This window comes from Panthera pardus, unplaced genomic scaffold (genome assembly GCF_024362965.1).
Source record: "Panthera pardus isolate Hobbes unplaced genomic scaffold, ASM2436296v1 HiC_scaffold_15, whole genome shotgun sequence".
NCBI classification, from domain to species: domain Eukaryota; kingdom Metazoa; phylum Chordata; class Mammalia; order Carnivora; family Felidae; genus Panthera; species Panthera pardus.
In genome coordinates this window covers 52,680,595-52,695,371 of record NW_026526710.1, presented here as the reverse complement: position 1 = coordinate 52,695,371, position 14,777 = coordinate 52,680,595, and the positions used below count along the sequence as shown (strand labels likewise).

The 14,777-nt window shown below is 35.8% G+C and overlaps 1 protein-coding gene across 1 annotated transcript in view; it reads right to left on the bottom strand.

Annotated features, from left to right (window-relative positions):
* KIAA1328 (KIAA1328 ortholog) overlaps window positions 1–14,777 on the bottom strand; it is a 349,319-nt gene that overhangs the window by 128,861 nt on the left and 205,681 nt on the right. The window contains exon 7 of the mRNA XM_019465357.2: window positions 8,299–8,972. Coding sequence (XP_019320902.2) covers window positions 8,299–8,972 — 674 coding nt within the window. The remainder of the gene's footprint in view (window positions 1–8,298; window positions 8,973–14,777) is intronic.

Here is a 14,777-nt window from a genome sequence, read left to right as displayed (position 1 = left end):
TATAGTGAGAATGTATTTATTTATATTATCAGAAAACTGGACCTATATAAAGCTGTAAAAACATACCAAACATATCCTTAATATCTTTGCCTTAATATCTGTATCCTACATGTTCTTGCTTTCACCCACCCATAACTCAGGTTTACCTTGGTCCAGAGTCATCCCCATTCATATCCAGATTGAATTCTCGGGGTTTAGTAAACTCTTTAGCAGCAACAAGTTCTCTTGACTTAAATACAGCTTGATTTCTCAACCTGGAAAAAAAAATTAGAGGCTTTCTAATCCTTGGAACCTAAGCAACTGAATGGTAACCCTTGCAGGACAATATGCTTTCAGCTAGACCTCAAACAATTGTTTTCAAATTAAAACTTGATCTGTCAGAGGGCCAGGGTGGCTCAGTTGATTGAGAGTCCGACTGTGGCTCAGGTCATGAGTTTGAGCTCTTTGCTGACAGCTCAGAGCCTGGAGCCTGCTTGGGATTCTGTGTCTCCCTCTCTCTCTGCCCCTTCTCAGCTCATGCTCTGTCTCTGTCTCTGTCTCTCTCTCAAAAGTAAAACAAAACATTAAAAAAACCCAACAACCTCGATCTGTCAAAATAAATGGGCACTTCCTAAATACACACAGGATGTAAATAAAATAGACACAAATCAGTTTTACAGGAATTTCAATTTTCTTTATTTACAGAGGAGTTGGAGAACACTGAGTTGGTCAAAATATCATTTAAAACCTCAACACTATAGATGCTTTAGGAGTACTTTAAGTTTCTTCATTAGAAATTTCAAGTTTCTTTCTATTCACTCCTAAGCAAGTGTATTCTGATTATCAGAGTCTTAATGGGAATTCTAGTAACACTAAGTATCACTGACCATGCCCAATCTATCCATAAAAGGCAAATATTTCTCATATTGTCAATTCAAAGAGCTGGGGCTATGTCTCACTGACCAATGTGTTTTCTTAAGATCATAGAAACTGAAAGAAATTCTATCCAGCAATGCTAACTAGCCCCATCCTCGATGTGCTGAGGAGGGAAGGCAGAGAAAGAAATTAGCATGTTCTACCAGAGTCTGGGTGGCAATTAACCACTGGCACTTTTTCTACCCATATGTGACCTTTCCTACCCATTTTCTAAGTTTTTTTAGAAATATTCTCTGGCTCATTTTTAGAAATGAAATCTGTAGAAGTATATTCTTTAACTATGAAATAAAACCAGGAAGAGGGGAAAATATTATTAAAACGGCATTATCATTTCCATCATTGTCAAAGACATTCTTATAACTGCAACTAATTATGCACAGTAATAAACAAAGAAAAATATGTAGGGGGTGCCTGGATGGCTCAGTTGGCCAAGTGTTCAACTCTGGGTTTTAGTTCAGGTTATGATCTCAGTTTGTGAGACTGATCCCCGCCAGGGGCTCTGAGCTGACAGCATGGAGCCTGCTTGAGATTCTCTCTCTCTCCCTCTCTCTTTGTCCCTCCCTCACTCTCTCTGTCTCAAAAATAAATAATTATATACCAAAAAAAAAAAATTAGATTAATTACCCTCTAGGAACTTAGAATTTTATAATAATATTTGGTAGTGACACATACATAGGTAGGTAAATGCAGAGAGCAGGGAAGCTATACTTCTATCAGACAAAATAGACAAATCAAAAATTGTAAAAAGACACAAAGAAAATCACTATATAATAACAAAAAGGTTGATTCATCAAGAGAATGTTAGCAATTGTACATATATGTGTATCTAACACAGCAACACCTAAATTTATTAAGCAAATACTAACATATCTGAAGGGAGAAACAGATAATTCAATAACAGCTTCAATACCCTACTTTCAACAATGGATAGATCATCCAGATGTTAAAGAAACACTGGACTTTAACTATGCTTTATATAAAATAGACCTAATAGACATACAGAACATACCGTCAAACAGCAGCAGAACACATATTCTTTTCAGGTATAAACAGAACATTTTCCAGGACAGATCATGTTAGGTCACAAAACAATTCTTAGCAAATTGAATAAGACTGAAATCATACCTTTTCCAAACATAATGTTATAAAACTAGAAGTCAGTAACAGGAGGAAATGGGAAAATTCACAATAAGTGGAAATTAAACAACACACTCCTGAACAACCAGTGAGTCAAAGAAGAAATCAACAGGGACACTAAAAAATATCTTGAAACAAATTAAAATAGAAACATACCAAAATTTATGAAATGCAGCAAAAACAGTTCTAAGAGGTAAGTTTATAGTTTTAAATGTCTATATTAAGGAAAAAGAAAGATCTCGGGGTGCCTGGGTGACTCAGTCGGTTAAGCATCTGACTTTGGCTCAGGTCATGATCTCATGGTTCGTGAATCTGAGCCCTGCATCAGGCTCTGTGCTGACAGTCAGAGCCTGGAGTCTGCTTGGGATTCTGTGTCTCCCTCTCTCTCTGCCCCTCCCCCACTCACAGTCTATCTATACATATCAGAAATAAATAAACATTAAAAAAATGTTTTAAAAAGAAAAAAATTAAGATCTCTAATAAACAATCTATAATTATACTTCAAGGAACTATAAAAAGAAAAACAAACCAGGGCCAAAGTTAGCTGAAGGGAGGAAATAACAATGGCCAGAGCAAAAATAAGAGACTAGAAAAATAGAAAGGATTACTGAAACGAAAAGCTGGTTTTTTGAAAGGATAAACAAAATTAACAAACTTTTGTTTGTTAGAAGAAAGAGAGGACTCCCAAAAAAAAAGCAGAAATGAAAGAGAAGCCATTATAACTGATACTACAGAAACACAAAGGATCATAAGAGGCTACTATAAACAGTTACATGCCAAAATATTGGATAATCCAGAAGAAATGATAAATTCCTAGAAATATACAACCTTCCAAAATGGAATCATGAAGAAACAGAAAATCTTAACAGACCCAAAATGACTAAGGATTAGATTAAATCAGTGAGTAAAAATCTTATGACAAAGAAAAATCCAGGACTAGATAGTTTCACTGGTGAATTCTACCAAACATTTTAAGACGAATTAATACAAATCTTTCTAAAACTCTTCCAAAAGTTTGAATAGGCAGGAACACACCCAAATTCATTGTATAAGGCAGCATTATACTGATACCAAAGCCAGGTAAGCACACCGCAAGAAAAAAAAAATAGGTCAATAATTCCAATTAATATAGATGAAAAGAAATCCCAACAAAATACTGTCAAAGGGAATTTACTACATTAATAGAATAAAAAACAAAAATCATATGATCATTTCAATAAAATGCAGAAAAAGCATTTGTCACAATCCAACATCCTTTCATGATAATAGCTCTCAAGAAATTGAGTATAGAAAGAACATAACATAATCAAGGGCCATATATCACAAGCCCACTACTAACATCATATTCAAAGGTGAAAGGTTGAAAACTTTTCCTTTAAGATCAGGGACAAGACAAGGATGTCCACTCTTGTCACTCTTCTTCTACATAATACTGAAAGTACCAGCCCGAGCAATTAGGCAAGAAAAGCAAATAAAAGATATCCCAATCAGAAAGAAAAGTAAAATTTTCTCTGTTTGCAGATGGCTTAACCTTATGTATAAAAAACAATGAAGATGCCATCAAACAACTGTTAGAACTAAAGAAGAAATTCACTAAAATTGCAGGGTACAAAAATCAACATACAAAAATCGGATGCATTTCTATACACTAACAATGAACTACCTAAAAAATAAATTAATAAATCAATCCCATTTACAGTTGCATCAAAAACAATACACTTAGAATAAATTTAACCAAGGAGGTAAAAGATCTGTACACTAAAGCTATAAGACACTGAGGAAATTGAGGAAAACACAAATAATGGAAAAATGTCTTGTGTTCATGGATTAGAAGAATCAGTATTGTTAAAATGTCCATACTACCAACAGTAATCTACAGGTTGAATGCAATCCTTATCAATATTCCATTGGAATTTTTCACAGAATTAGAAAAAACAATTCTAAGATTTATATGGAACCAAAAAGACCCCAAATAGCCAAAGTAATCCTGAGAAAGAACAAAGCTGGAGGCTCCACACTTCCTAGTTTCAAACAATACAAAGCTATAGCAATCAAAACAGTGAAGGTATACAAACAGATATAAAGACAAACAGAACAGAATAGAAAGCCCAGAAATAGACTTGAGCATATACGGTTTGTTACTCTTTGTTCAGCATACCAAGAATACACAATGGGGAAGGGATAGTCTCTTTCAATAAATGGTGTTGGGAAAATTGGATATCCACATGCAAAAGAATGAAAAATTAACTTGAACTGGATTAAAGACTTAAATATAAGACCTAAAACTGTAAAACTACAAGAAGGAAACGTAGAAAAAAACTCCTTGACATTAGTCTTGGAAATTATTTTTTGGATTTGACACCAAAAGATCAGGCAAAACTAGTAAAAATAAGTGGGACCACATCAAGATAAAAGGCTTCTGCACAGCAAAGGAAATAAATTATAAAAATGAAATATATATATATATATATATATATATATGTATACATATAATCTCTCTCTCTCTCTCTCTCTCACACACACACACACACACACACACACACACACACACACACACACATATATGATAAAGGGTTAATATTCAAAATATATAAGGGACTTACACAACTTAATAGCAAAAAAATCCCTAAATAATCCAATTAAAAAACTGGCAGAGGCACTGAGAAGACATTTTTCCAAAGAAGACATACAAGTTGACTCACAGGTACACGAAAAGTTGCTTGACATCACTAATTGTCAGTGACATGCAAATCAAAACTACAGTGAGATATTGCCTCACACCTGTTAGATTGGCTTCGATCAAAAAGATAAAAAGATAACAAATGTTGGGCAGGATATGGAGAAAAGGGAATTCCTATACACAGGTGGTGCAAATGCAAATTGGTACAGCCATTATGAAAAACGGTATGGAGGTTTCTCAAACAAACCTTAAAAACAGAACCACCATATGATCTCACAATCCTACTTCTGGGTATCTGCACTCCCATGTTCATTGTCGCATCACTCATAATGGAAACAACCTAAGTGTCTGCTAACACATGAATGGGTAAAAAGATATATAAAAATATATATTATTCAGCCAGGAGAAAGAAGGAAATCCTGACTTTTGCAACACCATGGATGAACCTAGAGGAACATTACACGAAGTGAACACACCAACACACCAAAATATGTGAGTCATAGTTAAAACCGTGCTGAGAGGGAAATTTATAGCACTAAATGCTCCCACCAGAAAAGAAAAAAGTCTCCAAGTAATGATCTAAGCTCCCACCTTAAGAAATTTAAAAATACAAGAGCAAGACAAATCCTACACAAGCAGAAGGAAGAAAATATTAAGAAATGAATGAAACTAATAAATGAGACCAGGATTCCCTAGATACCAAAGTTAGACAAAGACAGTACACACACACACACACACAAAGACAGACCAAAATTCCTCATCAATACTGACGCAATGCCCTTAACAAACTCTTAGTAGATGGAATTTGGTAATATATAAAAAGTATTTTACACTATGACCAAATGGGACTTATTCCAGGAATGCAACACTAGGTCCATATTCAAAAATTAATAAATACAATCCACCATATTAGTAGGCTAAATTAAAAAAAAATCACATGATCACATTAACTGATGTATAAACAGGATTTGAGGAAATTTAACAAACATTCATGATAAAAACTTTATATAACCTATAAGGAGAAAATTTGATAAATTAAACTTTATCAAAATTAAAAAAAAAGCCTTTTGCTCTGTGAAGGATCCTTTTAAGTAAGATGAAACAGACAATCCACAGAATAGGAGAAAATGTTTGCAATCCACCTATCTGAGAAAAGACATGTCTAGCATATATAAAAAGCTCTCAAAATTCAATAAATCTCAAGAAATCCAAATAGAATATAGACAAAAGATACTACAGAGACAATTTACCCAAAAAGATGGAAGAAAAACAAACAAGTAAATGAAAAGATTTTCAACATCACTAGCCATTAGGGAAATGCAAGCTAAGACCACAGTGAAATATTGCTACACACAGATTAGAATAGGCAAAATAGAAATTTGTGACAATTCCAAACGCTGGTAAGGATGTGGAGAAACAATTTCATATACATTGGTGGTGAAGACATATTTTATACTAAATATAGTATAAGCTAAGTATACATTTAATTTTTTAAAACTAAATATATACTTATCATATGATCTAGCAATCACATTCTTAACTTTTATTTGTAGAAATGAAAACCTTAGTCCACACAGAAACTTGTATAAAGATGTATGTAGCAGCTCTCCTCGTAATAGGCAAAGAACCAAGTTGCCCTTCAATAGATAATTGGTTAAACAGATCATGGTATAACCATATCATGGACTACTACTCCACAATCAAAAGGCACAACATATGTTACAACCTAGATGAATCTCAAGAGCATTATACTGCATGAAAAAAAGCCAACATCGAACATTCATACACTGTATAATCCCATTTATATAACAATCTCAAAATGCCAAAATTATAGAAATAGACAACAGATTACTGGTTTCTATGGGTTAAGGATGGTGGGGGCAGAAGAGGGTGGACAACTCAAATGGGGTAGTAAAAAGGAAACCCTGGTGTTGCTGAAATAGTTCTATAGTTTGATTGTTGTGATGGTTACACAAGTCCACACGTGGTAAAATGCATGGAACTAGACACATTGTACCAAAGTTGATTTATTAATTTTGATATTGTATTCTAGTTATGTAAGATATAGCCATTGGGAGAAACTGGGAGGACCTCTCTGTACTATGTATGCAACTTCCTGTTAATCTATAATTATTTATTGAAAAGTTTATAAATCTCTATAAATATGTATAAGCTTTTACAATTTATGCATACACAAAACTTGCTGAAAAACTGTATTTCATAGCTCTCTCATCTAAGCTAGGATGATCAAGATAACAATAAAGACTTTATTGTCATTATGCAGTATTATTTTAATAAATAGAGCTGTTCAAATGAACACAATGTCTATTTATTGTCATTACATAGCATTATTTCAGTAAACAGTGCTGTCCAAGTGAACATGAAACCTGTTTTAAAATTATGCAGTCTGCTGGACTATGCCCTCTTTAATGACCACATTGGATTCATTTCTCTATCCTAAGTGCCTAGAACCATTTCTTACATATCATAGGCATTCAATAAATGTTAGTTAAATACAGTTCTCAAGAGAGATTAGACATTAACTGGAGGATTAGAGATTGGGGTCATCAAACTGAAGCAATCTTTTGGCCTTTGGTGAAAATCTTGTTATAAGAGCCTTCATTTTCAGTTATGTTAAGAGCCTCCAGCTTTCAACAGTGAAGAACAGAACTGTCCGATCATGAATAAAGAGAAAGTGGCAGAGCACTTCTGGTTCCAAGCAAAGCATTACACTAAAGGAAAAATTCCAAGAAAGAACTCTCAAAGATATTAGAATCTAAAAAATATTGGCAGAATCTGTGAGTGAGAGACAATTAACTCTAAGAACTAAAAGACAATGACAGTTGTACTAAGTGTGTCTGTATAGGATGTATGTGTCTGCATAGAATGTATGAATGTGTACAAAGGGGAAATGGTAAGTTTGATCAAGAAGGAAATGGCAGGGATATATATACAAGCACTTCTCTCGGAAAACTTGTAATTTATTATTTATTTATTTATTTATTTAAGTTTATTTATTTTGAGAGAGAGAGAGAGAAGAGTTCAAATGTGGGTAAGTTTATAGGAATTGGTTATTGAACAGGTTATGTTTCATGATGAGAAAAGGTTGAATTTAGAAGGCTCTTATCATTTGTTACATTTTATATTATGGTGGATAGACATAAATATGGTATGATGACAGTTAATCACTCTGCTTCACAATCTGATTCCACATCCTGAAGTCTCAAATTTTTACTTAATGCCTAATAGTCTCCATGATGACCTCAAATAGCAGAAGATTTTATGTAACAATATCTTTTAAAAATATTCTCTTCAGAATCCAGCGAAAGTTACAATGGACTGCTCAGAGGTAGATATTCTAGGCTAACATTTGGGAAGATGGGGTAATGTTCTAAGTCTTCCAAAGAAGATCATAGAATTTACTTAGTCATCATAGTTAGTATGCATCTTGAGGAAGCCAAGACCCCAAGGAACCTCTGTGCCTTTGCAACTTTATATTAGTACAAGAGTCATTTTACACGGAGTTCTCCAAGCTAGACATTGCTGAGAGGACAGGTAAGACTCACCAATTATAATCCAGTCGAGACTGATGAAGCTGCTGCTGTTTCAGGAGAAGCTTTGTCTCCTGCTGGGTCAGCAGATGCTGAAGGCGCTCTTTTTCAATTTCCAGCTCCATTTTCTGAAGCATAAGTTGCTGCCTTCTATTTTCCGAGAGTTGCTTTCTCACATCAGTTTCACTAGCCTGCTGTGTTCCTTGACCATGCAGCAGGGATGCCCAGGAAAGCCCACAATTATTGCATGATTCCAGATGTGTTTTGGAATATTGAGGGGCCGTGTGCGTAGGATGACTTTCATGAACATGATCTTCATTTTCAGAAAGTCTATGACCACAACACTGACTGGATGGAGAAGGCTTCAGGTATTGGCATTGTTTCATCTTCAATTCCGCTGGTGGGGCTTTCTCTGTAGGGACTGCGTCTACTAGTTTTCTCCCTGGGGATCCATAATCACATGTTCTGGTCTCTAATGGCACCCTGTCTTGGTCCTCTTTAGGACAATGAAAATCTGCTGGCTTCAAAGAATTATTCTTAAACTCCACAAGGGATTCTGAAGCGGAGTCTTGGATTGCAGACATAGGCCTCTGCTTGGTTTGATAGCAGGTTTGTGATTTGGCTACACTCAAGTAGGAGCCATCCAGTTCCATAGCTGAAGACCGAAGAGTGCTCTTCCTATTGGATACCTAAAAGGAACCGCAAGATCATTTGTCAAATAAGAGCACACTGAAAGGAGTTCTTTTGACTTTTCAGAAATCAGTGATATATGTTTCTCAAAACAAAGCTCTTGTTCTGTCTTCTTAATAAATGATAGTATTCACATAGCTAAACAGACATGTGCCACAAAGCCAAACCCATTTTCAAACAATCTACATTTCAGTAAATCCAGAAGTAAGAGAAAAAGAAAGTACTTCTATTTGCTGTTTAAGCAAGATTCCAGGAGTTGGAAATAATGAGTGTTACATAGAATCAACTTTGAGAAGAGGCAAAAGCATTAAATGCTAAGGTCTTAAAATGTTTACTTTTAAATACTAAGCCAAGAAATCCACTCAGCCACCTTAAATACCCTTTGAAATGTCCTTTGTTTGTCCATTACACACAATGAGATTTGATGTAAAACAGTTCATCTTATACTGAATAGGATGTTAGTTACCGCCAGAAATTTGATGAGTTTTTGTATCTTTAGAGCACACAGATAAAACCAAGCACTTTCCAGAAAATATGATTCTAATCAAAAGCGGTTATTTAAATACAAACCATATTTAATTTCAGCTATAAACATAAGTGATTTTTTAGTTAAGCTATTTGAGTGATCATAGCCTGATAGAACTCAGGCAGAAAGGAAGCAGTTGCAAATTACCTTTGGCAGGCCAATAGCATGAGCTTTCCAGCATTTTAGCCTCACGCCTGTTCTATCAGGGAGAGCAAAACTTAGCTTATATCAGTGATTCTCTAACTTTAGCATGTATCAGAATCACCTGGAGGAAGTGTCAAATGTGAATTTCTGGGCTTCATTCTTAGGGTTTCCAATTCAGTAAGTATGGAGCAGAGTTAAGTGAAGCTGTGTTTTTAACAAGTTGCCAGATGATGCTGATGTTGCTAATCTGGCACCACACTTTGAGAACCACTGGTGTCACGGGACATCTGACTCCTCCTGTGTCCCTCTTATAGGACTGTTTTCGTAACACTGGCCTCATCCAGGTAATCCTGGATAATTCCCTCATCTCAAAGTCCTTAAGTTAATCACATCTATAAAGTCTCTTGTCATACAAAATCCTTTGTGTCATATAAAGAGACTTTCACAGGTTCCAGGAATTAGGACATGGACATATTTGGGGGGCATTATTCAGTCTGCCACAACTTCTTTTTAAATTAGAACTAAATCATAAACAGTTGAGATGGTTACCTTATTCTAGAGACATGGAATAAATGAATAATTGAGATCCCTAGCAGAAGGGAGAAAAAAAAATCACACCAATTTACCTTGTAATAGTTGAGATGATCTGATTGGAAAAAAATGTCAACAGATATACAGCAACACCATGTTTCCTATATTCTTTTTTAAATACATTTTTAAAATGTTTATTTATTTATTTTGAGAGAGAAAGACAGAGAGAGAAAGAGAGAATCTCGAGCAGGCCCCAAGCTTGGCTCAGGGCCCAACTCGGGTTCAATCCCACGACTGTGAGATCATGACCCAAGCCAAAACCAAGATACTTAACCGACTGAGCCACCCAGGCATCCTTGTTTCCTATCTTCCGATAAAAGAGGATTATCAGAATTATTATATTATTATATTATATTATTATAATGATTATTAAGACTTTGAGTTTCTAAAACAATACTAAAGGAGTTCTATTCAAATGAGAATGACCCATATCTAGGAAGGAGACTTGGTCCTCTTCAAAGAAGACACATAATCCTTTACACTGAGCAGGTGACACGGAGTAGATTGCAAGCTACGGAGAAGAAACTAGTCCTAGGGCAAAATTTATGATAAACTACCTCATAAAAAAAATTAACCTCATTTTACAACTAAAGGGAAACTCCAGTCCACATTAATCTCCCCTACTCTGAACTTCTGTAGCACTTACTGTCAAAACAAATATTTAACATTTATCATCTGCTACTCTGTATGGTAAGCTATCTTTTCATAGAATTATATTTAAAAATGACAGGTGAATTTTTTAAAGGTCTGGAAACTTAAATCCACTCTTTTACATTGTCCTATGTTTCCTAATCCATGTGTTGGCAACTTAACAATGGCATGTATGTATTATTTTATATTCTTATTTTTGTTCCTCAGCATTATTTACATATGTGCATCTTTAGATACTGATATAGCTGATACTTATGTTAATGGTACTGATTATTAAATTACTCATAAATGTCACATATTTGGAATATTTAAAAATGTTTTTTTGGAAGTGTCAGGTATTTGGAATATTAAAAAAATACTTTTGTTGGTAGTTAACTTTTTATGTTTATGAGAAGCAGTTCAACTTAATGATTTTGATGCACACTTTGCTCAAAGAGAACACTCCTTTGCCAGTTACTGATGGGTGACTGTGCATGTTGGTAGGCAGAATTCTAAGATGGTCCCCAAGATTCCTGTCGTCTTTGTGTGCCCACGTGGTATTATCTCCTCCCCTTGAATGTGGGTATAACTTGTGAACATGATGAGATATTAATCCCATTATTACGTTAGAGTATATGACCAAAGGGACATTACAGATTAACTCAGGCTCCTCCTAATCAGTAGAGTTTTAATTAATACAAAGGAGATTATCTTTTATGGGCCACACCTAATCAAGTAAGTCCTTTATAAAAGGGTCTGGTGCCCTCCCTAAGATCAGAGATTGGCTTTGAAGAAACAAGCTAACATGTTATGGGAGGACCAATGAAGGGGGTCATGTGCCAATGACCTCTGGAGCAGAAGGCAGTTTCCAGCCAACAGCTAGCAAAAAATGAGACATCAGGAAACTAAATTCTGCCAACAAGCACGTGAGCTTGGAAGGGGACCTAGAGCTCCAGATGAGAATGCAGCCCAGCTGTTACCCAGACTGCACCTTTCTAAGACCCCAAGCAGAGGACCCAACCAACCTGCACCTGACTCATGACCCATAGAAATGGTGAGATAATAAATGTGTGTTGTATTAAACTAGTAAATTTGTAGTATTTTGTTGCACAGCAATAAAAAAATGAATAAAGCACCTTTTTCAACTTGCCTGACCCTCAGTTTTCTCTTCAGTAAAACAGGGATCAAAGACAGCATCTACCTTAAAACTGAACACGGTGGGGGCGCCTGGGTGGCTTGGTCGGTTAAGCGTCCGACTTCGGCTCAGGTCATGATCTCACAGTCCGTGAGTTCGAGCCCCGTGTCGGGCTCTGTGCTGACAGCTCAGAGCCTGGAGCCTGTTTCAGATTCTGTGTCTCCCTCTCTCTCTGCCCCTCCCCTGTTCATGCTCTGTCTCTCTCTGTCTCAAAAATAAATAAATGTTAAAAAAAAATTAAAAAAAAAAAAAAACTGAACATGGTGGACAGACAGATGGGCACTTATCAAGGTTGCCATTTCATAAGGGTACTGATTTACAAAAAGGAAAAAAAAAAAAAAACCCTTATATTTACCCAAACGTTTTTCAAGGAGAACCTTATGGGGTATGTGCCGGGGAGGGGCAGGGGGGAAGTGAGATCTCCAAGGGACATGTACAGTTACAATGATTACCTTAAATTGTCTTCTAAAACAAATGAGTTTGGTTATCCAGCTTTATTTTGCTACAGTGAGGCTTGCAAGTTGGGTCAGTGTTGAAATGCTTTAGATAATAGACAGATTCTTCAAGTTTGTCCTCATTACAAAATATGTCTTACCCTGACATCTTGCCTTGCCTCTTAGGGCTATTGTGACGACTGGATGAGATCATTCACACAAAGTGCTTTGGATATTGCCAATCTACAGTCAGTATTCAAACAATGTTTCCTATTATAATTATTACTACTGTTACCAGCATTGACTTCTCTGCCCCAACAACTTTTGCAGTCAGGGTTCTATTTACTTCCTCTGTATGTATAGCACTGAGGCTTGCATATACTACATTCTCAATAACAAGGGGCTGACTGTATCAGATAAGAAGAAAAGTCAAGTTGGGGTATGCGTCCCAGAAAATTAGAAATGAAAATCAGAATCCATGATTAGGCTGAATTATGTGCTACTAAGGAAAGTGAAGAGAGGAGAAATAGAAAACTGCCTATTAGGATCTGAATATAAGAAATTAAGTTATTTTATTAGTGAAGTGAAGACAAATATTGCCTCTGGGACACATGGAAGTCACAACGGGCCCAATGAAACAGATGTGTTTTTCTTTCTGGAGCTGCTGCACCATGCTTTCTATGAGATGTTTACAAATGTAACCTCTTTTAACTAAGGCTTAAACTAACAAATCCCAAACCGCTGTCTCTGGCATATGGGTTTGATATGAATTTTTCAGATACATCACACTAATTTAGGAACCAATAATTTTTTTAATGGAGGCATAATTTACATATACTAAAATGCACACATCTTAAGTGTACAGCTTGATGAATTTTTACATTTGCATATACCCATGTAATCATCATTACCCCAGAAAGGTCCCTGTGCCCTTTCTAGTCAAACCAACCTCCTCATACTCCCAGAGGTAACCATTATTCTCACTTCTATGACCATAGATTAGTTTTGCCTATGTTTAGCTTCACATAAATGGAATCATATGGCATGCTACTCTTTTGTGGCTGGCTTCTTAAGCTCAACATAATTTTGCATGTTTATTTTTGAGAAAGAGAGAGAGAGAGAAAGAGAAGGGGGTGGGGCAGAGAGAGAGCACAGAGGATCCGAAGTGGGCACTGCACTGACAGCAGAGAGAATGTTGTGGGGCTCCAACTCACCAACCAGGAGATCATGACCTGAGCCGAAGTCGGTCACTTAACCAACTGAGCCACCCAGGAGCCTCATTAAGTTCAACATAATTTTGAATTTCTTTTATGTTTCTGTGTGTATCAATAGTTCATTCTTTTATATTGCTGCATAGTATTTCATTGTATGAATATAACAAAATTTGTTTATTCATTCTCTTATTGGATTAGGTTGTTCTGGTTTAGGGCTACTGCGAATAAAACTGCTAGCAATATTCTTACATAAAGTCTTTTTTTGACATACATATTTATTTTTCTTGGGTGCCAGGTAGGCATATGTTTGACTTTATTAGAAACAGTCAGAGTGGTCCATCTGTTTTACATCTCCATCAGCAAAGTAAAAGAGTCCAAGTTGCTTCTCATTCACACTTACATTTGATACTATGTTTTTATTTTTAGCCAATCTGGTGTGTAGTGAAATCTTATTGTGATTTTATTTTTCATTTCCCTGATATGTAATGATAATTAATTAACATATGCTTATTGGCCATTTGGATATCTTGTTTTGTGAAGTGCTTGTTGAAACCAATACCCTTAAATAATTCAAAATAATTTTTAAAAATTTAAAAATAAATGTTTGTTTATTTTTGAGAGAGAAAGAATGTGAGTGGGGGAGGGACAGAGAGTGAGGGAGAGAGAATCCAAAGAAGGCTCTGAGCTATCAGCACAAAATCCAAGTTGGGGCTCAAACCCATGAACCATGAGATCGTGACCTGAGCTGAAGTTGGATGCTAAACTGACTGAGCCACCCAGACACCCCAAAATAACTTTTAAAGGACTGAGATGGGAAATGGAAAATGAAGGTCAGAGAAGAGACCTTTATGCAAATTATTACTGATGAGAGAACTGGGTTCTAAATATTCACCTTCACTGACCATTGAACTGAACTAAACATAGAGTTTACTATGTACAATGCTAAATGTTTTACATACTCAACCTATAATTCTTGATCACGACCTGAGCAAAAATCAACAGTTGGGCGCTTAACCAACTGAGCCACCCAGGTGCCCCTCAGCCTGTAATTCTTAACAACTCTATAAGGT